At 47.7% G+C, this 26677-nt stretch overlaps 1 protein-coding gene across 11 annotated transcripts in view; it reads right to left on the bottom strand.

Annotated features, from left to right (window-relative positions):
- Positions 1–2320: 2320 nt before the first annotated feature.
- The window catches only part of utrn (utrophin), a 74020-nt gene continuing 49663 nt past the window's right edge, over positions 2321–26677 (bottom strand). For 7 of the 11 annotated variants that reach the window (XM_049757912.2, XM_049757911.2, XM_049757913.2 and 4 more), the window contains 22 exons: positions 17967–18096; positions 17312–17580; positions 17105–17251; positions 16947–17025; positions 16311–16371; positions 14614–14675; positions 14415–14489; positions 13091–13292; positions 12939–13024; positions 12714–12871; positions 11406–11572; positions 10269–10380; positions 9644–9780; positions 8997–9035; positions 8546–8611; positions 7763–7828; positions 5621–5782; positions 5322–5562; positions 4360–4438; positions 4155–4238; positions 3541–3566; positions 2321–3369 (listed from right to left, as the gene is read on the bottom strand). In XM_049757912.2, coding sequence (XP_049613869.1) covers positions 3358–3369; positions 3541–3566; positions 4155–4238; positions 4360–4438; positions 5322–5562; positions 5621–5782; positions 7763–7828; positions 8546–8611; positions 8997–9035; positions 9644–9780; positions 10269–10380; positions 11406–11572; positions 12714–12871; positions 12939–13024; positions 13091–13292; positions 14415–14489; positions 14614–14675; positions 16311–16371; positions 16947–17025; positions 17105–17251; positions 17312–17580; positions 17967–18096 — 2460 coding nt within the window. In that variant the 3' untranslated portion in view covers positions 2321–3357. The remainder of the gene's footprint in view (positions 3370–3540; positions 3567–4154; positions 4239–4359; positions 4439–5321; positions 5563–5620; positions 5783–7762; positions 7829–8545; positions 8612–8996; positions 9036–9643; positions 9781–10268; positions 10381–11405; positions 11573–12713; positions 12872–12938; positions 13025–13090; positions 13293–14414; positions 14490–14613; positions 14676–16310; positions 16372–16946; positions 17026–17104; positions 17252–17311; positions 17581–17966; positions 18097–26677) is intronic. The other 4 variants (XM_049757918.2, XM_049757916.2, XM_049757915.2 and 1 more) reach the window with 4 other exon arrangements.

Below are 26677 nucleotides of genomic sequence, written 5' to 3'. Positions count from 1 at the left end.
GCTTCAAATGTGATGGTAACCAAGGCCGTTTCTCATGCATCTCATTGTGCGTTGCACTTAGAAAATTTGAACCGGGCGGCGTGCGCGAGTGCGCGGCCCGCTGGAAGTCGAATGAGGCGCCGCGATCTCCTCCGCGGTGCTTATAAAGTGCCGATCCGCTCGGCTTGGAGCTATTTCCGGCCTCCCGTTGGTGCCGGGCGGCGTGCGCGAGCTCGCCGGCCGCTGGAAGTCGAATGAGGCGCCGCGATCTCCTCCGCGGTGCTTATAAACAGCCGATCCGCTCGGCGGGGGCTATTTTCGGCCACTTGGCGCGTGCGCACGGCCTCCCGGATGTGCCGGGCGGGTGCGCGAGCTCGCCGGCCGCTGGAAGTCGAATGAGGCGCCGCGATCTCCTCCGCGGTGCTTATAAACAGCCGATCCGCTTGGCGGGGGCTATTTTCGGCCACTTGGCGCGTGCGCACGGCCTCCCGGATGTGCCGGGCGGGTGCGCGAGCTCGCCGGCCGCTGGAAGTCGAATGAGGCGCCGCGATCTCCTCCGCGGTGCTTATAAACAGCCGATCCGCTTGGCGGGGGCTATTTTCGGCCACTTGGCGCGTGCGCACGGCCTCCCGGATGTGCCGGGCGGGTGCGTGAGCTCGCCGGCCGCTGGAAGTCGAATGAGGCGCCGCGATCTCCTCCGCGGTGCTTATAAAGTGCCGATCCGCTCGGCTTGGAGCTATTTCCGGCCTCCCGTTGGTGCTGGGCGGCGTGCGCGAGCTCGCCGGCCGCGATCTCCTCCGCGGTGCTTATAAACAGCCGCATGCGCACGGCCTCCCGGAATTTGAACACATTTCGTCAATAAATTTCGCATATTGAATTTTGAAGTTTAATATAATGCAACAATTGAGCTCGACTTATACAAAGGATATATTATAAAATCGTAAATTTCCGTCGAATTTTAGGGGGTCGGCTTATACACCGAGTCGACCTGTACACCGGCAAATACGGTAGCTTGTATACTGTACAAAGGCACACAAAGCGATATTTGAAAAAATACGCGATTTAGTAGGGGATACGAATGTTGAATGGCGATATAGCAGGGAATTTTGTACGGAAAACGAAAAAATGGATGAATGGTTTGATTTGGTGCGTATAGCACTATAGGGGCGTAGGCGCAACATTGCTTTGCCTCTGGCTGAAACTTTCTCATGAATAGCAAATACAGTGTCTATTGTTATGGACTCGCACATGCGGGCGAAGGGCTTGCATACATCAGCAAGTAAATGGAATCGCAATCACTCTCAGCCCGCCACTGCGCGGTCAATATCAATTTCATCCAGGCCTCAGCACAACAAAGGTGCACTTCATATTTCCCCGCAAAATATTTCGGCGAACCCCTCTCAGGTCAATGCAAAATTGACGTGTTTAATTAAAGGCCTTTAAAGGGCTTTGAGTGGTGATAGTCGAGCGCGATTCCGATCAACTACTCTGAGCGAAAGGTCTGCGCAGTAATCAAAGTGCTGGATGCGGAATGATTCCCTCTTCACTTTCAGTTGCTCCCAGCTCACACACAACAATTTCATTTTGTCCGCTTTCATTAGCGGTTGGCCCTAAGCCTGCATTTTTTCACCGGGAGGACTAATGCACACTTGCAATGATTGTTTGAACAATAACAATGATACATGCTGTTTATGAGCGCATTTTAAGGTGCCACAGGCTACGATAAAAGACGGACCTTAGTAAGATCGTGAAAATGGAGTGAAGTCCTGTACATTTAAAAATGTTATTACATTTCAATTTAATGCGCAGACTAAGCACCTGGGTCCTTCCTGGCTGTATTGCCAATAACGTAATTTATACGTTGAGAATTTAATTTCTTTTTCATAACTTTTAAATTTCTCATTGAAACTGATAACAAGAAGACATTAGTCAATAATAAAATGTTTAGTTTATTTTCTAGGGATAGAAAGTCACCAATAGCTAAGAATGGCCCAACTATGGGAGTGAAATATTAAAGCACACGCCACACGGAGCTAAGCAACCAGCGCACGACTAAAGTAGCGCTCGCTAAAACAAACAATTGCAAGTCTCCCATCAAAGCGTCTTAGCAGCTGCTTGTCCGGTGTTTGTGGACGAATTTATTTCGCATGTAAGAAGATGGTAAGTGTCCATTTGCTTACAGCCGCAACTTCATATTGATTCCACCTGCGACGTGTAGGTCGCCGGTGAGCGTTGTACTTCCGGTTTCTGCTGAGTCTTCAGCCATTTTTGTAGTTCTTTACCAGCACCCGTGAACTCTGTTTGTTTATAAACAATAAATGCATGAAAAAGCGCAGGCGAGTCGTTATAAAACTTTTATTTGGAAATAAAACAATGTCACCATTTTACACACAATGTGGTCCATCTATTTTACATACCAAGGAAAGAAGAAGGGGTTCTGGGCACAGTTCTGTCATTGTAACATATATGTTAAAATAATCCCCCATTTGAAGCTACTGTCTGCAAAGGGGAAGGATGAGATTGTAGTAGTGTTAAATCTCACAAGTCGTACATGACACACCGTAGCATTAAAAGCGCAACAAAATAAAAGAACTCACACGCTTTGCTTCAGCAGGACCGAATATTGGGTACAGTAACAGTGACTCCAAACAAACAAAAGGAACAATTTGAACTTTTCATCTTCTCAATGCAGTGTATGCGGATACAGTGAGTCCAAATTAAAGTGTGTCCAAATGAAGCTGAGGTAGCAAGGCAATCATGGCTTTCCTCTTAATTGATCATTTTTAACCCCGCTCTCCAACCCCGCCCCCACAGAAAAAAAATAAAAATAAATCGACATTGTCTTACAATCAGTCTAATTGTCTAAAATGTTTCTTTGTACACACTCACTTGGCGTTCATACGAGGAATGGCAAACTGTATAGGCACAAAGACTGTTGCAATGAGAGGGAAAAATGATGAGAAAATTAATGATAATCTCTTAAACTATAGACTTTGTATCTTCACAAAATACCGACTTTATTTTTGTGATATTTCAACCTTTCTTCCGTTTCAGTAAGGCCCTAATACGCCATTGTACTTAAAACAAATTAATTCTGAAGGTCCCGTAAGTTGGCTGGAGAAGATGAAAGCAGTGGAATGACAAAGGAAAAGTAACAGATTGACAGTGCACCCAATCAATTCCAAAAGCACCTTTGGAGAACAAAAACATCATTTTAAAAAAAAGTGGGGTTAGGGCAGAATATATACTACAAAGCTTGAGGGTTAAAAGCGGATATCATGTCGAATTGGTGATACTTTTTGCATAGTAGACGACGACGAGGTTGGATGAAATGGTTAAGTTGTTATGTCCCGGGCATCCGTTGGTCATGTCATGTGGTCACATCATCACCTGATAGAAATGAAATCAAGTATTAGAGCTGCCTTTCACTTCCTGTAGGCGCTGTCAGATTGGATGGCACGCCTCAGGATTGAGTTTTTTTTTTTGTGTTTGTTTTTTTACACCCTACCAATAAAAGATTAACACACAAAAAAAGAAAAGGGGTGGTGAAGGTCATCTTACCTGCGGTCTGGACGAGTGGCCCGAGGCTGTGGGAGACAGACACAAACACAATCTAGTCCTGTTTTTATGACATTTAAAAAAATAATAATAATAAATAAATAAATAAAAAGAACTACAGAGTGCCGTTGTAGTCGCTATAACTCATTATAATTTGATTTTTTTTTTTATTAATGCGAGCAATATGTTTTTAGTATTTGCAAGCGTCCATTAAGAGAGTTTAGAGGCCGGTCCTAAAGTCGCGGCGGCTTTTCCGACAGTTGAATTTAAATGAAGACGCAATACATGCTGGCGGAGTGCAGCCGCCACAAAATTTGCATCTTAATTTCTTCCTTGACTGAGATCTTAACTCACTTCAATTACGTGCCGATTATGGTTATAATAGATTGTGATTTTTCATTTTAGTTTATTTTTATTTCGTTTTTTAGCTTTAATCCAATTTCTCTGTATTTAAACATAGAAACATGGCCGCCGCCACAGTCGTTCGTCTTTTTCCGCGTGAACCTCCTGAGTGTGAACTGTTCAACGTGGACGACAGGTGCTGACCAGCACTTGCCAGGGGATGACGGATCGTCATCGCTAGGGGAGGAAGAGGATTTTGGGGAGGGGAAACTTACGACTGCATGCAGGGAAGGAGTTGTTAATCTGCTCCATGACATCAACCAGTTCAGAGCTGCTGTTGGGCGGGTCCAGCAGCTCATCTGAACACACACACACACATGCGCACACACACGCATGCATAGAGTTGGTTTCCATTTCAAGCGGAGAGAAGAAAAGCGGCGCCTTGGGTGCTCCTCGAGGTGTTGCTGCTGAGTGCTTCACCTGAGTTCTCTCTAAGTGGTTCTCCATCTTGAGCGGTGGGAGAAGACGAAAGTACATTTAGCCTCAAATCCACCGCTGGCTGCAAGGGGGAAAACAAGAGAGGAAAAAAAAGGACAAATAGAAGTGGTGAGAGGCAATCAAATGGGCACTCTGCTAAGGCTAGTTCACTTTTGGAGGACCCTGGAAAGTGCCAAATTGATCCTTAAATGGTCACTCCAATTCTCAAATGGCGGGCTTCCGTTGTTTTGGTGTGATTCAGATTATTCAGAATGTCTCAGCTCCTCTCTGAGCTCATCAGTGCGGCACGTGTTTATAACGCTTTGGGATTTTTCATTAGTTATTAACCGTTTTTTTGTGGTACAAAAAAAGCATTTTCTCTTTGATTTTATTCTCAAAAATGATTTCTCAACTGTACATTTTTCTCCACTATAATAACCACGGAACATGCACGGCACCGACACGACGATAATATCCACTTTTTATGGCTGGCAGTGCACAACAATATGAGCAAAATGTGTCATCGGAATGGCTGCGAACAGCTTTCCAGATGGCGCAAACAAGCAATTTAGACTTGGTGTCATTTAGAGTGCCATCCCAGACTCCCTTTAGCACTCAAAGCCAAATCAATGTTGCCAATATCCTCTTTTCTTCCTCTTCTTTCTCATCCGCTGTTGCCCCGCGGCGCTAACATGTTGAAAAGGTCCAACAACTGCAGACTCCTCTCACTTTCGCTACGGTCCAAACTCGCTCGGATTAGACCACAGGACTGTGACGCTAATAATTAAATGGCCGTCGGTTAGGCTGCTCTGATGCGAGTACAGGAGAAATTGTCTGCTTCATTAGGTACAACTGAAATTTGGATTGACACATGTCAGTCCAGGAGGTTGCTCAGCCTTGAAATTGTTAAGATATCTACATAAAGTTTTTTTTTCATCTCTAACCTTTGCACGGCGTGACCTCACCTGATGCAGGAGCTGCCTGAGGCGATAGAGCTGCGACTCCAGCTGCTTGTTGTGGTCCTCCAGGATGTGCATGCGGGCCTCCAGGCGGCCCTTGTGCTGCCGCAGCAGCTTCGCCTCGGCCAGGAGGTCGGCCTCGTCGGGCTGAGTGGCCGATGCCGTGCCCTCCGACTGCCAGGGGGTCGCGGCAGGGGTCCCTCGCCGCTGCTGCTCCTTCAGCTGCTCGTACTCCCTCTGGAGGCTCCTGCAAGTGGAAGCCTCCTGTGACACGAATGGAAGCAGCCCAGCCTGGCGATCGCTACCTCTGCTCGTCCTCCAGGCGAGCGATGACCCGCTCCAGCTCTCCACGCTCCTCCCTCTCCACCGCCTGCAGGATCTGAGCGGGACTCTGAGGCTGACTGCGGGGCGAGCCCTCGCCTCCCAGTGTCTGGCAGTACTGAAGGATCAGCATGTGCTCATCGTCCCTGAGCAAAACACACATGTGCGCACGCACACCCACCCACACACGCACACACGCACGCACGCACGCACACACACACACACACACTCACACACACACGCACACACACGCACACACACGCACAAAAATCCATCACAATGTATCACAATTCTGGAATGCTAACTTGGAAAAGGGAAGCTTTGGAATTTCGGTTCCATCCGAGCACGTAAGCCAACAAATGGATTAATAAAATAGATAGCGGCTTCTCTGTGTTCCATTAAGCTATTTTGCCACAGCTTTGTTTTAAGCTCCGTAAAGCCTGCATATACAGCGGCACATTTATCTGACTGATAAAGTGATTTAGTGCAGGTGCACAGGGGCAGATGAGTGTGTGTGTGTGTGTGTGTACTTTTGGTCCATCTGTTTATACGGCGTATCTGATCTGACTCGAGTGCTGCCATATTTTTTTGTTTTCAGATTGACAATCCAATTCACAAACATTAAAAGACTTAAAAAAGTTAATCCCAAACAAGGTCACTATCCAATTGTCGATGCTCTTCTTGTATGTAAGGGACAACGTAGACTCATGACAGTATAACAAAATGGCCGAATATGTGGGTGCTTATAAAGTGGATAAGAAAGGGATGCAGCTAAAATTACAGTGCAGTGGGCGTTTTTGTTCAGCCTTTGTCATCATCATCATCATCTTCCTCAGCTCCTTGCCGCATATTTGTGCATAGGCGTAAGAAGAAAACAAAAAGGAGAGGGAGTAGGAGTGGGTCTAATGTGTTTGTCACACATTTGAATCCAACTTGCAATGTTTTTGTTTTTCCTCTCTATTGTTTTGTTTTTCAGCTGTTGGGGTGGTGAGGGTGGGGGTCGTGCTGATCAAGGCATTCAAGGTCACGTGGCGGTGAAGTGGCGTCAGGGTGCGCTCGTCGCAGCAGGGAACCATTGCAACATGGAGGAGGAGGATGATAATGATGATGTTCTACTCGGTTCTTCAAAGGGTTTGCCTGACTTACTTCACGCTGCGCAACTCTTCTACTGCCACAAAACTGACAACAATTAACTATAAACAATGAAATAAAATACAGTGGAGCCTCGGTTTTCGAACGTCCCGGTTCTTGAACAAATCGGCATTCTAACAAAAAATTCGAGATTTTTTGCTTTGGATGTCGGACAAAATTCGGTTGTCGAACCTCGCGAGATTAGCCGAGAGCACCCGCATGCCAACTGACTCCGTTCGTTATTACGTTCTCGTTACTGTGAGGATTGCATCAACTCTAATCATGCCTCCAAAGGAAGCAAGTGGGAGCAGTAAGGCCATCCTAAAACACAAAGACGCTCCTAAAGCAATCCGACACTGAGCACCCGGCGTGCTGCGGTTACGCGATCGGACCAAATTAAGCTCCCTGCGCACTGAGGTCCATTTAAATTTTGGAAAGTACATTAGGACTTTAGAAATATTTTCTAAATTTTAGCGACCGCTCTGTCACAATAATGCGACCAGCGCGGTGCAGTTGCACTTTGGGCGGTGCGCAACGCTTGCGCGTTCGGTGGTGCGCTGCCGTTGAGCGATCGGACAAAATTAAGCTCCCTGCGCACTGATGTCCACTTAAATTTTGGAAAGTATAGCAGGACTTTCAAAATATTTTCTAAATTTAAGCGACGGCTCTGTCACAATAATGCGACCAGCGCGGTGCAGTTGCGCGGTCGGCGACGCGCTACGGTTGCGTGTTCGGCGATGCGCTGCAGTTGCGTGATTGGACAAAAACACGCAAATGAAAAAATGCTTAAAAACGCGGGTTTTTTTGGGGGTTGGAACGGATTTTTTTCTTCTTCCATTATTTGTAATGGGAAACTATGATTCGGAATTCACTTCTCGAACAGCCTTCTAGAACGGATTGTGTTCGAAAACTGAGGCTCCTCTGAATTCATAAAATCTAAAATATACTAAAACCAAAAATGACCACACTCATTCATCCAGAAAATGGTGACTTACATGCTTCCCGTGGCTGAGCTGCTGTCTGTAGGCAGCGATCCGTTAGACCTCTCCATCTGCGCCAACCTGAGGGACAAACGTCATCACTCAACATTTAAGCTTGCAAATGACGGAACCAGAAATGCGCAGCGCAGATTTTCAGTCGATGTTTCCGTAGATGTTGAAGTCCCCTTGAGCTGTTTATGAAACTGTATTTCCAACTGGCTTGAATTCCAAAGTTGTTTGATGCAGAACCTTTCCAATTCCGAGGGTCGTTTCCTGACAAATATCTAGCAGCTCAATGTAATAGGAGCATGTGGCTCCTGAGGGGAAGCACTAATGAGCCTGTTTTTACCGAATAGAAGCGTTTCATTACTCAGTGACAGCCACAATTTCATCTTTGCAATGAAAAGTAACATTGGGTAGAAAATGAGTAGAACGAGAGTGCAGCAGCAATGGTTCCTCCGCTAACTGTCATCAAGAGTCGCCTAGTTTATTCTAGAGGCAGCCAGTGTCCCACTTTTACAAAATGTAAATCTGCTTGAAAGACAAAAGCATTATCATTTGATTGTGTGTGGCAGACACTTCTGGTAAATTTTCATTATAAAGAGACCACTCTCCAAAGATAAATGCTGCAGGTGTTCTACAAGACTCCTTACTAAGTACACTGTTTTTCATTACGCACAACATACTCCACCACATCGAACGAGAATGCCAAGGACACCTTGTGTACTGCTTGATGGAATTGCTCAAACATTGACGGGCGGGGTGGGGTGTGGGGGTTTGGGGGCACGGGTGGGGTACCTGCTGGCGTACTGCTCTATCCTAGAATGGGTGTCATCATGGGACAAGTGAGGTGACTGGGACAGCCTGGAGACGAACGGCGTAATGGAGATGAATGAGTTTGGGCGAGCGACCAAAACCTCGTTAAAAGAATTCACATGCACACACGCACACATAAGCAGGCACGCGTACACAACGTCGTCCTGCAAAGTGGAATGAGGGAACGGCGATGATCTACGAGGAGAGCGGCGGGCTTTCGACAGCCGCTGCTTGGAATGCTTTAGGAAAGGGAAGTGAGCAGACGTGTCGGCGTCACGTGCACAGCCAGTGTGGATGAGTCAGGCAGGCCAAGCAACATGCAATTCAGGCATGGCTTTAGTTAAGGTGAGGCAAGTTCGAACGACATGTGGTTTGTTATCAAATTATTAAAAATAATTAAAGAACATTCTGGTGCTCGGTTGTGGATACTCACTCGTACTGCTCCGGACACATGCGGATGAGGGTGACGGGACTGTAAGAGTGGGGAGGGAGGGAGGGGGTTGAGGGACACCACAAAACACGTCCGTGTCAAATCCACTCAATGTGGATCACAAAAAAAAGAAAAAAAAACACAAGTGAGGGAGTAACATTGAAGGACGTCATCCAGTGGAATCTTTTAATTCCTAAAATGTGGAAAAATGTAAAAAACCCTGCCGCAGTGTGGCTTTAACACCATACGGTCTTAAAGTTAAAGGGCTCTCGGTGGGTTATTTGTGTTGTTCTTTGACACGTTGCTGCGCGAGGATGTTAATCAGCATCCTACATTAAGGAGAGCTACGGCGCAACTGCAACAAACATTGCACCAAAGCATAATTAAGCAAAAACACGGGAGAGCAGAAGGGGGGTGGGGGGTGGGGGGGTGTACGGGCTAGGGTGAAGGAACACTCCACATCCCGCTGGTGCACAGGTGTGTGAGGAGATGTGTTAGGAAAATGCGAGATGCTCAATTTTTCAAACTGTTTCATCAACCATAGGCCACGGTGGAACCTCAAAAAAAGATGCTTGGCTTCCAAATTTGAATTGCGGTACTTCTTTCCTAATAGGAAAGCCAAATTTGTTGTGTTTATGAAGATGCCTTACGTTTCCATATTGTCGCCCTCGAGTACAGTCTGCACCGGCAAGTAGCCCAGTCGTGGGTGCTTGGCAAAATACTTCTTGGAGCGGAATTTGTTCTTCAGCACTTTGGTAAAATCTCGCATGTCCTCGCCCGACGTCGTCTAGTGGAGGCAAAGACAGTCGTTAGAGACCAAAGACTTTCCAAACAACAGAGAAGCTCATCAGCACGGCAGGAGCAAAGGCCAAGAAAAGACGCTTTCAAGACACTCGGTGCAAAATGACAGACGCTCGCTCGTCGAGCGGTAGTCAATATTCGTCTCATTTGCAGAATTGGAAAAACAGATTAAAAGGATAAAAAAAATGAAAGAGAGCTAAATTAGAAAGAGGCTGTGGGTCATTTTCACAGATGTACCTTTGATTACATTCTTTTCCCTGCACAGAAATTGCTTTGCCAGAGAAATAGAAGAAAAACGAGCATTACGTAATCTTTTTTTTCCAGGGCAATTTGAATTTGACCAGAGTGTTGATGGAACAGTAAACAAAACACAATTGAAGGTTTCATGACACCTAATTTAATAATTGGCACAATTGATTGATTTATCCCAAGAAAGCCATGATAGTATTTTTATAACATTTTTTTGTGTCTCACCGGCGTGCAGTACTCCACCATGGGATAGTTGAGCTTGTGACCTTTGGCGGTGCGTCCGGAGAAGAAGCAGCTCTGACACACGTCGTAATTGAAATGCTTCAGACTGCGATACCTGCACACACAAAAAAAAAAAAAAAAAAGGGAATGGACAAAAAGTGAAGCATCAGACAAAAATAATGAGACAAGCTGCAAGAAACATTTTGAAAAATCCTTGCAAAGCATTTTGCGTATTGTCTTAGTCATAAAATGGCAAATTAAACAACCTGCAACTCTCGCCTTGTTAAAAAGTCAAGGCTGGTGCAGCTCCCCTGGTGGCGACTCGCCTGCCGCACACGCCCCCACACACAATAACGGCCTCCTCAAATTGCTGACGGAGTGACAGACAATTGCATTTCCGCTCAAAACACAACACCTCCATCCCTGGTCAGCCGCAGCCAGAAAGCTATTTCGCGGCTTAAAAAAAGGAGGAGGAAAAAAGAAAAAGAGACATAATAGCCAGAGTCCTTTATCTCTTTCCTCAGCGGGGTCTCGGGTGACAGATGAGCCCTCACAAGTCGTATATCACGGCGCTCAACTGCTCGCACGAGTCAAAGACAGCGTTATGCGCAAAAGTGCACGTGTGCTACGAGTTGTTGGCCAACATTTCTTTGTGAGGGTTCAAACCCGTGGAGGTTGAAATGCTATTTAGTGAGTGGTCTGGCATCTGCTGACATTTAGATGAATGCCCACCAGAGCAGAGCTGCCCTTTATGATTAACAGCAAGCACCAGCGTGTGTGCATGTTTGCCTTTCAACTACACGCACGCACGCACGCACGCACGCACGCACGCACGCACGCACGCACGCACGCACGCACGCACGCACGCACGCACGCACGCACGCACGCACGCACGCACGCACGCACGCACACACACACACACACACACACACACACACACACACACACACACACACACACACACACACACACACACACACACACACACACACACACACACACACACACACACACACACACACACACACACACACACACACACACACACACACACACACACACACACACACACACACACACTTAGAAGCACCATTTAACAAAAAAGATCCGGGCGCCGGGTCAATGCGAGACGCGGCGTACCTGAATCCCACAATGGGACACTCTTTGCAGATGTTGCACTTGGCTTGATGCTTGGCCGTCTCGGCGGCGGCCACTCGGTGCAGGACGGGGAGCCACACCATGGACTGAGGTTCCAGACGCATCCAGTCCACAAACTGCCTGGGCTCCAGCTCCACCTTACTGATCGCCTGCGAGAGAGCAAACGGGACATGCTGAAAAACATTGGGGCAGCTAGCTTGATGGAAACACATAATGGGCCATTTAAATTGACCACCTGTCCAGTCTATGAAGATGAAAACAAGTAAATTCAAGAAGGCCGTCAAAATAGTGTCGGGAACCTTTACTGCCCCTTTACAAAAAAACAACCTTTCCAACACCAACAAAAGGGCACCAGAAGGTTGCGGTGCTTTTCAACTGACTGAATCTTTCACAGGGCTCCATCTGAACTGGCCAAAGCAATACATTTTGTGCATAACTTGTACCGGACTGTTGTAAAAAAAAAACTAAAAAATAACAAAGCAAAGCTCAGCTTTTGCACAATATCTTTTTGAACTGCATTTGCTCGGTTAGTCCGAATGGTAGACTTATGATGTTTACAGATGAGCTACTGCGGCGTGAAGGGCGTGACTCCAATAAGACCGATGGATGCTTAAATGGAAGCCGGTGACAAAAGTAGAGTCAAGACGACCAAATTTATAGCTGGGCCATTCGTTCATCATGAGCTCGTTAAAGCAAATGGACTGGACGTCATTGACGGGACGGATGCAGGTGTCACGTAGCGGCCCTTGTCTGTGTGTGTGTGTGTGTGTGTGTGTGTGCGTGTGTGTGTGTGTGTGTGTGTGTGTGTGTGCGTGTGTGAAAGCAAGTTTCAAGGAGCTAACTTATTTTGATGACCGAATGACTTATTCACGACAGCACATCTGCCGTGCCAATTCGAGACGGAGCCAGCATACAATTTATTTGTGCGTGTGAATCCACAGGAAAAAAAATGAAATTTATAGCCTCACCAATTTAAATGCTCACTTCCCGGAAATGAAGCGTTGGTGGAAGGAAGGAGCAGAGCGAGAGTGAGGAATGACCGTGCGATCCCCGAGGGGATAAAGACGTCGTTAAATGCCAGGAACATCCAGTGATAAAGCTGCAAAATTGATTCGCTGGCCTCCGTAAAGCAGCAGGGAGGACAGGCGGCAGCTGACCGCAGGCCATGAGAGGCGTTGCGATCGCTCAGCACCGCTTCAATATTCAACTTTGGCTTTGCGGTGGTCACGCGGCGGAATACAAATGAGGCGGCATGAAGACTACTGTCTGCCATTTTAAAAGCGTCCTCACGTGCTGGAAGCAACTTCGCACACTGGGCTCGATGTTGGACCCCCCGAAGGCGGCCACCTCTCCGAGCTGCTTGGGGATCTGGATGGCCTCGTGGAGCAGGAGGCCGAGCTGCCGCTGGTCGCACGTGTCCCCTGCTGGATCCGCTTGACTGAAAAGGTCTGCGGAGAAAGTCAGTAGACTTACAGGAACGTGTTGGAGTGGAACAAAAGGGCTCCTTGAACTTACATTTGTATTTCTCCTCCAGGTGACCCTTGCAGAGAGACAGCAAGCCGATCTTCATCGACATGACGCGGATTTTCCCACTGCGACCGCTTTCAAAGGAACACATCATCTAATATAGTTCTGATTCAAACTAGGACCGTCACGGAGAAACCTACGTGTCGTAGACATTGAGCAGCCAGTTGAGACACATGTCGATGCAGAGCGGCACGTTGACCAGGTCTTTGTGCTCCTGCTCCAGCCCGTCGTAGATGGACGTCAGGCAGTTGATGACGTCCGGGACCGACATCAGTTGATTGTTGTTGGTCAGCTTGTGCTGAGAAAACGTGTTCTGGGCCACGCTCAGATCCAAAAGATCCACTGCAGGAAGAGAACATGAATCGATACTCGAATAAATCCCGTGTTCATACACGCATAGCTGAGAGTGAAAGAAGAGATGGAGCATTGTGATTAATTATTAATATGATGCAAATAAGCTTCCATAAATGTAATTTGGCGGTGACATATTCATCCATTATGCAATTTTTTTTTATATAAAGCAAAGAAAAAAAACTTGATGGAAAAGGCAGAGTTGGGAAATATATATTTTTTTACACCATGAAAGTTGTACTGTGTCGAGATACAACACTTGAGTTATCTGCAACAGGCGCTTTATGAATATGCTTTGTTCTAGAACATAAGAAAAACAAAAAGCCCATTAAGCTGTCAGTCTACATTTGTTCTCATTGTCATCTACGTCAAACTCAAACTCTAATGGCACCGCCCCTTCACCATTTATGGGACTCACTTCATATTGCTGTCTGCTACTTTTAGTCCACACACACATTAGCCGGCTGCCACGCAAGCTCGAAGCCCCCCCGGCACAGACTTAACCGAATTAGACATTTTTTTTCGTCTGCCTATCAGGCGCCCTTGTGCCCAAATGTGTCATTCAAACACATGAACAGGAGCAGACATTCACAGAAAAGAGGAAAAGACATTAAAACTATGCTGCGTGTGTGTCGGACATCGCTGCTGGAACTGAAGTGACTGCATTTGGAAACTATCAAGCTAATGCACGCCCCCGCAACAAATAGCTACACGAACCAAAAAAAACCTAAATGATGGGCTCGAATTATTGCAGCTCATTAGCGGCTCGGGGACAAGCTTGAAAGCGCACCTGCATCGAGGAGTCGTTTTATGTTTTTGTAGCGAGACGGCGGCTGGGTTGGCGGCCGTTACAACATTGTTCCTCGGGTGCTGGATTGTTTTGTCACTGTTAGCCTGTACGCTGTTTAACTTACTCAATTACTACCTCTATTGTAACTTCCCCATTCTATCTTTAGTCCAGCAATGCTGTTACTAAACAAAAATTGAACAGCATCCACTTAGAAGCTTTTGTGTATGCGCGTGTGTGTGCGTGTGTGTGTGTGTGTGTGTGTGTGTGTGTGTGTGTGTGTGTGTGTGTGTGTGTGTGTGTGTGTGTGTGTGTGCATGACTTACAGCACAGCGCTTTCTGCAGTCGACGGATCTTCATGGCGGTGCGGTAGGCAGAGAATCTCACGTTGTTCAAGTCCGCTAAAAGACAATTTACCCCCCACCCCAAAAAAAGTCATTCAACTTTCTTGAGCAAAAGCAGAATTTTGCTAATTGCTAATTAAAAGCTTTTATGGCAATAGCAGCATTTTTTTTTTCTTCCTACCTAGCGACTGGTAGAGCTCCGTCATCTTTGGATGGTCCCAGCAGGTCGTTTGCGTCTGATGGCTGAAAACAACAGAAGAAGACGAAGAGGCCATCATGATAATTGATTGTAATGTCAAAAAAGTGACCACCACATATTGGCAAACATCATATCCGAAGTAAGAATAATAAAAAATAAAAAAAAAAGGCGGCGGCATGGAAATAAGTTAACCTTAACAGAAAGCCTACGCATTGCTCCGCTTCCTGTTTGTTTATTAGCCCATTAGGAATAAAATAGAGGCTAATAAATAAGCAGACTGCAGCGTGCAAGCTGCTTCTATTGCCGCTCATAATGACAAAGGCGCAACACATAACAGAGCGGGGCGGCGTTTCTTTCACCGCTTGCTTGCGTGCAACTCAGCAGCTCATGAATGCCCGAATGACAACGGGGGCGCCGTCAGCATGCGCTCACTAACTTTGACGATTATGCTATTTAGATTCTGGAGTTTGAGATAAAACTGCAGAAAGCATTCAGTTGGGAGACCTTGTGGGAGCAACTAGAGAATGCAATTTTCGCTAAGGAGTTGACTATGAACTCTGTCGTATTCTTTCTCCTCAGTAAGGACAAAGACTTATATCTTGTCTTATACTGCCCCCATGTGGTCAATAGTGGCACAGCAGAATACAACATCGCCATTGAATTGATGTAAAGTACAAAACATTCTTAATTAGTTTTTATTTTATTTAATGATGTTTGCTACTGTTTGTTCTTTATAAGTTTAAGTATGTTTAAAAATGTTAAATAAATTCGGGTTCAAATGGCCCCGAAGGGGCCTCTGTTGCTGCGTCAGGAGGCCACGTGAGGGGACGGAGAGAACCACTCGGGATGCTGACATTTTGTCTCCAAAGCCATTATTAAATGCCATCTCTCACTAAGCAAGCATCAACAAATCAAATGAGGTCATTGGAAGGGAAAGCGCAGACTGCAGCAGGTAGATAAAAATGTTGGCGTCATGGGATTTTTTTTTTTTTTTTTTTAACACCAAGAATAAATTGAGTCGCTTTTTGGGGTCATTTTATGTTACACAGATAAATAATAGCAGCTGCATCTTTTTTAATGGCCACTAACCTCCATCTCACACTGGCCAAACTGGTTGAAATTGGACATCAGGCATCAAATGAGTTTGTATGCACGAGTTTAATCACTCCCCAAAAAGTTCAATATGGCACTCGTGGCAGGAGGCGGGCATGACGTCGTTTTTAATCTGCCGCCCTTTTGTCAGGGCTGAGAAAAGAGCGGCTAAATATGAAAGCAGAAGGGGGGGGGCAAGATGTCAGCGCCATTCAAAAGGATCCTGCGCGAGGAGATTCTCAATCAGCCGTTTATGGACTCCAATTCTATCAGCTTGTGAATGCAAGAAAATGAATTGGATTTACAATAGATAAATAAATATATCCCGAATATATTGAAGTTTTACTTCTAGGAGTAAATCTTTTTAGACACTTGCCATGTGGCTTCACAGGTTCCACTCCGAATATTTAGTCACTTGGTTATTTTTTCAAAATGGCTTCCCAACTTCACCCCTCAATTTCAATCGATCCAATTTCAATAGTTGAATGTAGGTTGTAAATGTAGGTCAGCGCTTCCGATGGGCCTTTCTGGATCTGACCGCCGACTATTTTGGGACTTAACGTCACCACATTTGTTTGGCCACTTACTTGATGTAATAAGGAACTTTATTTTCAGAAACCGCCCGTTGCCAGGGGAGCTGCACAGACGCTATGGAGAGAAAGAAAGATGACAGTGAGGGACTCGAGTCAAAAATACAAACGCTGTCTTGACAGACACCATTACCTCGCAGGATAAGACGTACAAGTTTGACTAAAAATAACTTGTATGAGCAAAAAAAACGCTACCATGCGTGAAATAGAGAGGAATAAAGGGAGGATGTCTTCCAGGCAGACAAAGGAAATGGAAAAAAAAAAAAAGGAGTGCATGAAATGAAATATGGGTGACGAACTCGCATAACCGAGGCGACTAATGCGCAGAAAGGTCTCAAATATCCAAAGACTATTAGCGGTGAAAACACGCGCTCGGCTGATTCCCGCTATCCCACCTCTGTCGCAAGCGCAGACACGGAAGGATGAAAAGACATTTAAAAAAAAAGAGAGATTGGGAGATAAGAGCAGGGCCTTATTGATCCCAGAGGGAAAATTATGCTAGCAGTGTAATGAGAGCCAATGTCAGATGACAGACACCAAAAACGTAAGGAGATAAAAATCTGCGGATGTTTAAATTGTGAAATGAAAATAAACCTTATGTCTTATAGACGCTGAGAGAACTTAGCTACTCACTGGATAAGAAATGTTGCGAGGATGGGCCGAAGTCTCGGTGGGCTTCTCGGAGGAGCTTAAGTCTGTCCTCCACTGCCACCTGCAACAAAAGTCGTGTAGAAAAATTATGATAAACATTCATTTTATTGGGTTTGAGATAAAATGGTGGCTCACTGTACCTGGAGTAGCTTCCACCTCACGTTGAGCTGGTCCAGCTGTCTGGAGGCGGTGGAAGAAAGCTGGATGTCCAGCGGAGCTAGTTCTGCCGAAAGATCGTTTACCATCTGAACGTTCTGACGCAGCGGGCCGATCTCCTCTCGGAACACCTAAAAGACATGTTTGACAATTAAATACTTATTTTTGGTTCCTCTCAACCGAGTGGCTACCGTGGTCTTGTCGATATGGTCCTGCAGAGAGTCGATGAGCAGGTCGCCCACGGGCTGCCAGTCGGACTTGGCGTCCTCGGCCCGGGTCAGTCGCAGATCCAGCTGGTCCATGGAGCTCTGGAGTTCTTGCAAGCGCTCAAGGGCTCGCTCCACTTGAGTTTGCCAGCCTCCCGCGTGCCCCCTCAGACGTTCCCAGCGCTCCCTCACCTCGCCCGTCTGCTTACGGATGGCCCGGGCCAGGCCGCGGGCCTTCTGTTCCGAGCTAAGCTCTGGAAGAAATCGTCCCACAGATTTAACATAACAATTATGACGGAGTCACTCCGCCGCATCCCAACGACTTTGATTAAGTGCTGTGCAAACACTGTGATCTAAACTTGTCGTTTTATCAATTTATAAAAGCAGACGATACTTTGATAGCGCTGTCAGTGATCACAGCTATGTCTGCCAAGGCTCTGATGTCGCGCCACGCCCGCAATCGCACCCTCTTGGCTGGCTTGAATTATTCACGGCGGAAGAGAATTGTTTGAAGGCGAATGTGGTGACTCGACAAAATGAGGATCATTTAAGAGCGACGGCTTAACGAGTTGATGCATTTTTAATTTCTCGGGTGGGTCAGCATCGCCGAGAATGCCAACACCCCCGCCCTGGTACCAACCTGTCTTAGGCTGCAGGTTCTTGCGCGGTTCTCCCGGACCTTCGATGGGCTGCTCAGCCAGAAACATGCGAGCTTGCTCCAAAGTGCTGATCACCAGCTGCTCGCGTTCTTTCAGATCTGACTGCAGCATCTAAAAAAAAAAAAAAAAAAAAAGGAACACATTTCAGTGATTTGCCATTGTTTATTTTATGAGTCTAATGAAAGAGGTGAGTGGAGGAGTTTAAAAAAAAACAAAAAAAAAACATTTCCTGCCTTTTAAAGCCATATACTTGCAAAGTCATACATATTGCGGTGAGAATGGCGCCCAACCTAGTGGACAAAAACAACACATCTGCAATTTTTATCCAATTACTCAAATAATCGATGAGATGAACGCAGGAATGATCCGGTCTAAAAAATACTCGACAACCCCTGACCTACTGCTGACATCACGAGCAGCGATCGCTAATATATTAGCCGATCCGAGCTGAGCAATTATTATCAGTCCAAGCCAAGCTGATTAATGAGCTTCTTAACACATTCCTCCTGTATATGTGACTCCGGTCTGCCCATCTGAACTTGGCCTGAACCATGGCCAGATTTCATCACATCATGAAAGAGGCGCCCGGAATGAACTCGCACGCGGGAGCCCGGCGAAGCGTGGCAGATGTTTACTTTACTTGCACTTTATGATGATGACCAACAAACGCGTTGGACGGCTAATTAAGCTCCCGCCACGCTGCAATAGAATCGGGCTTTTTCTTTGCTTGTTAAAATGGTACAGACGGTCCAAGTGGATATTACAGTGAGGGGAGGGGGGCTGTTAAATTAGCCAAGTGATGGTTGGCTGGCTGGCCGGGCAGTCGAAGCCCTGCAGGAGCGATCATTAGAAAGTCGGCCAAGAGTTCATATATCAAACTCATCCGTTAGAACCGGGCTTAGCAAACTAACCGCAGCCTGATCCGTTCTTTAATTCTACTGGCCAAACATTTGCATGAGCAAGAGTGCTGTTTTTTTGTTGCATTCAGTTAGCCATCTTTTTCCCTAAATCGGTGAAATAATTTGCACTCATTCATTACTCTCACAAAATATGAGCAGTTTAGTGGGGAAGGGGTCAATATTTATTTAAGGGCCATATCGAATTGGACCAACATTAATCACAAAGGTTTGGCCACCCCCAGCGCTGGACGTACGAGCATATGGCCTTCGTGACAACAATGATTGGACCCAATGAGGAACGCTCGCTTAAACTTTGCCGCGACAGACAGAAGCTGGGGAGAAAAGAAAGGGAGGGGAGGGGCAGAGGGGCTGTAGAACAGTGTAATTATTCTGGTTTTAATACACGCACGACCTTGGGGAACTTGATTGTGTCACGTCTCATCCCCAACTGCTCCACTATGTGTCTGTTGTCTTGGTTTCTGTCTGTGTGCTCGCCCCTCCCCTCCTGTGTGCCCATGATCAGTGTGATTATTCCCACCTGCCTTTCGTTACCTGTCGTGTATACAAGTCCTGTCTGCCCCTCACTTCCTGTCGGATCATTGGTTGCTGTCGTGTCGTCTTCATGTCCTTTTGGTTCCTGTCGGTTTCAAGTATGTTTTGGTTGGGAAGTCATTTTGTTTTGTTAAGTCATGTCAGTTTACCGAGTTTGTATTTTGAGTTCCGCCAATAAACCCTGGTCCAAGCTGCACTTGGTCGTCCTGCTCCATGCTCCACCCGACCGTGACAGAATGATCCGACCACCGAAACGACCAGCGCTTGGACCCCCCTCCACCACCAGCTCCCGCTGCGACGCACGATCCACGTCTGAGCAGGTTCCAGCGCCATGGGCTCCACAGCTGCCGTCTATCTTGCTCCTGCGACACCGGAACCGCGGCCGCCATGAGACTCGCGGCCACCATCGGGCCTCACCCCGGCGTCACTGGACCCACGGCCGTCGTCGGACTTCTTGCCAGCAACGCCGGACCCGTGGTCGTCGCCGGACTTTGAGCCAGCTGCACCTTGCTCCACGCCCACTGCTGCGGCGCGTGATGGCTCCTGCCGTTACGCACAGCCACGCCTTCTGAAATGCCGCCGATCACGGTACGGACTTTCAGAGTTGCCGCCGATCGCGGTACAGACTTCCGGAGTCGCCGCCAATTGCCGTACGGACTTCCAGAGTTGCCGCCGATCGCGGCACAGACTTCCAGAGTCGCCGCCAATTGCTGTACGGACTTCCAGAGTCGCCATCCGAGTGCATTTTATGTTTGGGTTGCCGCCCGAGTGCGGTTCATGTTTGTGTTGCCGCAGATTGCGGTTCATGTTAGGGTTGCCGCCCGAGAGCGGTTCATGTTAGGGTTGCCGCCAGAGTGCGGTTCATGTTAGGGTTGCCGCCCGAGTGCGGTTCATGTTAGAGTACCCGCCAGAGTGCGGTTCGGTTCCCCAAGTCGCCGCCCGAGCGCGGTTCGGTTCCCCAAGTCGCCGCCCGAACGCGGTTCGGTTCCCCAAGTCGCCGCCCGAGTGCGGTTCGGTTCCCCAAGTCGCCGCCCGTGCGCGGTTCGGTTCCCCAAGTCGCCGCCCGAGCGCGGTTCTGTCTCCCAAGTCGCTGCCCAAGTGCGGTTCTGTCTCCCAAGTCGCCGCGCGAGCGCGGTTCGGTTCCCCAAGTCGCCGCCCGAGCGCGGTTCGGTTCCCCAAGTCGCCGCCCGAGCGCGGTTCGGTTCCCTAAGTCGCCGCCCGAGTGCGGTTCGGTTCCCCAAGTCGCCGTCAGAGTGCGGTTCTGTCTCCCAAGTCGCCGCCCGAGTGCGGTTCTGTCCCCCAAGTCGCCCCCCGAGTGCGGTTCGGTTCCCCAAGTCGCCGCCCGAGTGCGGTTCTGTCCCCTCAAGTCGCCGCCCGAGTGCGGTTCTGTCCCCCAAGTCGCCGCCCGAGTGCGGTTCGGTTCCCCAAGTCGCCGCCCGAGTGCGGTTCTGTCTCCCAAGTTGCCGCCCGAGTGCGGTTCTGTCTCCCAAGTCGCCGCCCGAGTGCGGTTCTGTCCCCCAAGTCGCCGCCCGAGTGCGGTTCTGTCCCCCAAGTCGCCGCCCGAGTGCGGTTCTGTCCCCCAAGTCACCGCCCGTGTGCGGTTCGGTTCCTCAAGTCGCCGCCCGAGTGCTGTTCGGTTCCCCTAGTCGCCGCCCGAGTGCCGCCAGAGTGCGGTTCATGTTAGGGTTGCCGCCCGAGTGCGGTTCATGTTAGAGTACCCGCCAGAGTGCGGTTCGGTTCCCCAAGTCGCCGCCCGAGCGCGGTTCGGTTCCCCAAGTCGCCGCCCGAACGCGGTTCGGTTCCCCAAGTCGCCGCCCGAGTGCGGTTCGGTTCCCCAAGTCGCCACCCGTGCGCGGTTCGGTTCCCCAAGTCGCCGCCCGAGTGCGGTTCTGTCTCCCAAGTCGCCGCCCGAGTGCGGTTCTGTCTCCCAAGTCGCCGCCCGAGTGCGGTTCTGTCCCCCAAGTCGCCGCCCGAGTGCGGTTCGGTTCCCCAAGTCGCCGCCCGAGTGCGGTTCTGTCTCCCAAGTTGCCGCCCGAGTGCGGTTCTGTCTCCCAAGTCGCCGCCCGAGTGCGGTTCTGTCCCCCAAGTCGCCGCCCGAGTGCGGTTCTGTCCCCCAAGTCGCCGCCCGAGTGCGGTTCTGTCCCCCAAGTCACCGCCCGTGTGCGGTTCGGTTCCTCAAGTCGCCGCCCGAGTGCTGTTCGGTTCCCCTAGTCGCCGCCCGAGTGCCGCCAGAGTGCGGTTCATGTTAGGGTTGCCGCCCGAGTGCGGTTCATGTTAGAGTACCCGCCAGAGTGCGGTTCGGTTCCCCAAGTCGCCGCCCGAGCGCGGTTCGGTTCCCCAAGTCGCCGCCCGAACGCGGTTCGGTTCCCCAAGTCGCCGCCCGAGTGCGGTTCGGTTCCCCAAGTCGCCACCCGTGCGCGGTTCGGTTCCCCAAGTCGCCGCCCGAGCGCGGTTCTGTCTCCCAAGTCGCCGCCCGAGTGCGGTTCTGTCTCCCAAGTCGCCGCCCGAGCGCGGTTCGGTTCCCCAAGTCGCCGCCCGAGCGCGGTTCGGTTCCCCAAGTCGCCGCCCGAGTGCGGTTCTGTCTCCCAAGTCGCCGCCCGAGTGCGGTTCTGTCTCCCAAGTCGCCGCCCGAGTGCGGTTCTGTCCCCCAAGTCGCCGCCCGAGTGCGGTTCGGTTCCCCAAGTCGCCGCCCGAGTGCGGTTCTGTCCCCTCAAGTCGCCGCCCGAGTGCGGTTCTGTCCCCCAAGTCGCCGCCCGAGTGCGGTTCGGTTCCCCAAGTCGCCGCCCGAGTGCGGTTCTGTCTCCCAAGTTGCCGCCCGAGCGCGGTTCTGTCTCCCAAGTTGCCGCCCGAGCGCGGTTCTGTCTCTCAAGTTGCCGCCCGAGTGCGGTTCTGTCCCCCAAGTCGCCGCCCGAGTGCGGTTCTGTCCCCCAAGTCGCCGCCCGAGTGCGGTTCTGTCCCCCAAGTCACCGCCCGTGTGCGGTTCGGTTCCCCAAGTCGCCGCCCGAGTGCTGTTCGGTTCCCCAAGTCGCCGCCCGAGTGCGGTGCGGTTCCCCTAGTTTTTTTTGGGACGTCGGGAGCCGTCAACTTGTCAACTGCTCCACTATGTGTCTGTTGTCTTGGTTTCTGTCTGTGTGCTCGCCCCTCCCCTCCTGTGTGCCCATGATCAGTGTGATTATTCCCACCTGCCTTTCGTTACCTGTCGTGTATATAAGTCCTGTCTGCCCCTCACTCCCTGTCGGATCACTGGTTGCTGTCATGTCGTCTTCATGTCCTTTTGGTTCCTGTCGGTTTCAAGTATGTTTTGGTTGGGAAGTCATTTTGTTTTGTTAAGTCATGTCAGTTTACCGAGTCTGTATTTTGAGTTCCGCCAATAAACCTTGGTCCAAGCTGCACTTGGTCGTCCTGCTCCATGCTCCATCCGATCGTGACAGATTGCCTATCGGGGTGTGTGATTGCTTTACGAGGAGGCCGTGTAAGTGTGAGACGCTGCCGGGCGGCGTGATGAAACGGGATGAGCTTACACGCTAACACCACTTTCAGCGTTTTGAATCGTAAACACAAGAAACAAGGTGGATTCAAAAACTCTCAAAAACTTGCCTCTTAATATTAAAACTTTAGGAATAAAAGCTGTAGATTTTTTTTTTCCCTCTGTCACGTTTAAATGTTAGTTGTGATGGTGGTTAGATATTTTATTAGCTGGTACTTAATGTAGCAAATGGCTCTCATAAATCAGTCTGGCATCATAATTATAATAAATCTAGTGGCTAATTATCAACCTTTTTCCACTCAACAAACGTAATTATGACTTTTGGTGACGCTCAGGCCTGAAAGCAGCAGGTCAAGATGTTTTTTTCAAACGACCAATGAAAAGGCAACTGTTAGCCAGAGATGAGATGGAGTCTAAAAACGGACAGCATAAAGCGGCGCTTTCAATGAGCCTGATTATGCCGACAGCCTTTTAGCGGCTAATTGAATGCGTGATGATGAATAATTGCCGTTATGAAGATTTGAACAGGGGGAAAGAAACACTTAAAAAGTTTTCTCTTTGTGTTAAACTCTTACATGTTTAATTAGCCCAACTTTTTTCTGCTATTCGTCATTCTCGGACCAGCGTTCGGCTTGCTCGGATTCTGACTTCTTCTTTTAATGACCGCCACATCCATTGCTCACCGTAAGTGGCTTAGCGCTTTTATCTCACAGGATCCCAGATAAATATAACTTGAGATTTTTTAAGGGGGGGCCAACATCCAGAAGAAATAGAAACAACAATTCTAAGAGTGTCTTCACGCCGACTTCACTCTATTAAGAAAACAGCGATATAAAATAGTCAATTTTGATAGCGAAGAGCGTGAAGAAAGACATAAAAGGGAGGGAAGATTGTGTTTTTCTCATCGGCGCTGTGATTTGATTCAAGCAGCACTTGAAAAGGCGGCCTCTGCAAAACAACAAGCTTTTGTTCTGATTGGCGTCGTCATTATTAACAATGCTTGTCGGTGACGTACAACTGCGCCGCACCACAGTGGCAACTCAATGAAACGCCCCAAAGTCTGGATTTTTGCCCAAAGTGTGAGAGGACACAACTTTTGCGTCTTGGAAAACAATTTACATTAAACTTTTGTTACCCATGTTTTTAGCAGTGTGTGACATCACAGCTAATTGTGGCTAGCGTTAGTAGCTAACAGATAGCAGTTTCCTGCTGCCAACACATTTTAGGATAATAATTAGAAACCTTCAAGCTCTGCCATTATTTTAGATAATAATATATTGACTTTAATATTATGTGGGCCAAAAGTGGCGTAATGTTAATGACATAATTTTTGGGGCACAAGTCTGCAATATTTCTGCAGGGTTTCTCATAATATGCTCTAGAATGTGACTGATGATTCTCTCACGATGTTAAGGTTAAGCAAGTACAAGAGCCAAGACATTTATAGTTCTCTTCTAGAAACTGGCCTGCTCCACACGCCTTAAAAAAAACATCTTTGTAAATGTTTGGCTAAATTGTCACATGGGAGAACGGTAAAGATATGACAGCTGATTCGGTGCGCGCTAGCCGTGACGCGCGTCGGCGAGGCGTATAACAATGTCAAGACTAGCGCGAGCTAACCGAGAGTAGCGGCCGGCGTAGTAAATAGTCTCCGCAGGCTGCCTCATCCATCCGAATGCAATTAAACGTCAACAATATCCGGGCGCTTGTCATAAATAATAACAACGGCCGACAGGCACCAATGAAAACAAACTTACAAACGGGTCAATATTAATTACTTAAGACGCGAGGAATGATGGCGTCGCAGGACGAGGGGTCGAAGCGAACAATGATTCGGAGGATAAACTGGCGCGGTTGATTATTTAACTGCGACAAAACAAGTTTTATACGCCCACCGGCTGCTGATTGCCTGCAATAAAAGTGTCGATTAATAACCAAGGACGCACAAAACATTCTGTTTATTTTGGTGGGGCACTGCCGCAAAGCGCAATTCATCTTAATGGGACGTGCCTGACTACTGGCCTGATGATGAATAATAACACCGGCGATTATTGCGCGGTGATTTACAAGCCCGCTATGTTCTTGCGGCTTCAGCAAACCGCTAAGCAGTGATGAAAACGACAGAATGGAGCATTCAGACAATTTTTGTCAATCGTGTTTTTTTTTTTTTTTTTTTTTTTTTATTAATTTATTTAATTTATTTAGTTAAGCTATTACTATATTGGCCCGAATATACGACCTCTTTTTCAAGACTCAAATTTGAAAAAATACTTTTTGAACACCAAATTTACTTTTGATACAGAAAATAATTACAGTACAGTGGGACAAGCTGAAGAAGAGAGAGAGAGACATCTGAAACAAATGATTATAACAATATATTCGAGAGAAAAAGCATGTTATTTTGCCTCATTCAAATCATGCAAAAATTGTCTATCACATCTTAATATCCGAACATTTAAATATGCAAACTAAAGTGCAATCATATTTGTAAATGAATGGCTTCTGGTTTTTCCATTTTCTGTTATTTTCTTCTCTTTTCTTTCTTACCGGTATTTTTTATTTTTCTTCTTCGTGCTACCGCTATTTTTATTTTTCGTGACAGGGTTTCGCTTTGGCCTGGGGAGTTAAGTTCAGCATTCTCTTTAAAGATATCTGGCGCCGTCTGGCGTTGTGAATGGGTATAATGTCTAGACCCCGAATATAAGACGACCCCTGCTTTTTCAGTCTTATTTCAATGCAAAAAACACCGTCTTATATCGGGGCCAATACGGTAGAACACTATTTAGTACCGTATTTTTCGAATTAAAAGTCGCTCCGGAATATACGTCGCATTAGCCATAAAGTGCACAATAACGTGAAAAAAAACATATATAGTAAGTCACTCCAGAGTATAAGTCGCACTTTGGGGGAAATTTATTCGACAAAATCCAACACCAAGAACAGACATTAACGAGCAACAACAGGCTAAACGATAGGTATGCTAACGTAACATAAACACAAACGAAGAGCTGAGAACGGGCCTGATGTAACATTCAGAGTTATTCAAATAACTATTACATAAATAACACGTCTATAAAACCATCTGTGTCACTCCAATTCATTAAATCCATCGATCGTCCTTTATGTCAACAATGCCGGCCGGGTGCGCGCCGCTGACGGCGTTTGCACTTCAAAATATTCACAGGCCCATATAACGATATATAAATTATATATCAAATACCTATTATATAAGCAATAATATTATCAAACCATCTGTGTCACTCCAAATCATTAAATCCATCGATTGTCCTTTATGTCAACAATGCCTGCCGGGTGCGCGCCGCTGACGGCGCTTGCACTTCAAAATATTCCACAGGCCCATATAACGATATACAAATTATATATCAAATAACTATTATACAAGGAATAATATTATCAAACCATCTGTGTCACTCCAAATTAAATCCATCGATCAAATTCCTCGTCCTTTGTCAACAACGCCGCGCGTGCGCCGCTGACGTCAGCCTCGTCGTTATTCCACAGATCTAGTATATAACTATATTGTAGCGTTAACAAAGTACCAGGAAAGACGTGGGTTTGGTAAACGGCTATTTATTTAACAAAACAAGAGTTCAACGAGCCAACAACTACTGAACTGTAACGATAAAAACATATACAAGTTGCTACATGAAATAAAATATATCAAATAACTATAACATAAATAGTTCACCGCCACACGGCCCCAAGCACCGGCGTGGACTTCCAGGCGTGTGGC

This window comes from Syngnathus scovelli, chromosome 20 (genome assembly GCF_024217435.2).
Source record: "Syngnathus scovelli strain Florida chromosome 20, RoL_Ssco_1.2, whole genome shotgun sequence".
In the NCBI taxonomy this organism is placed as follows: Eukaryota; Metazoa; Chordata; class Actinopteri; order Syngnathiformes; family Syngnathidae; genus Syngnathus; species Syngnathus scovelli.
The sequence above is the reverse complement of the archived record's forward strand: the minus strand, read 5'-3'. Positions and strand labels throughout refer to the sequence as shown.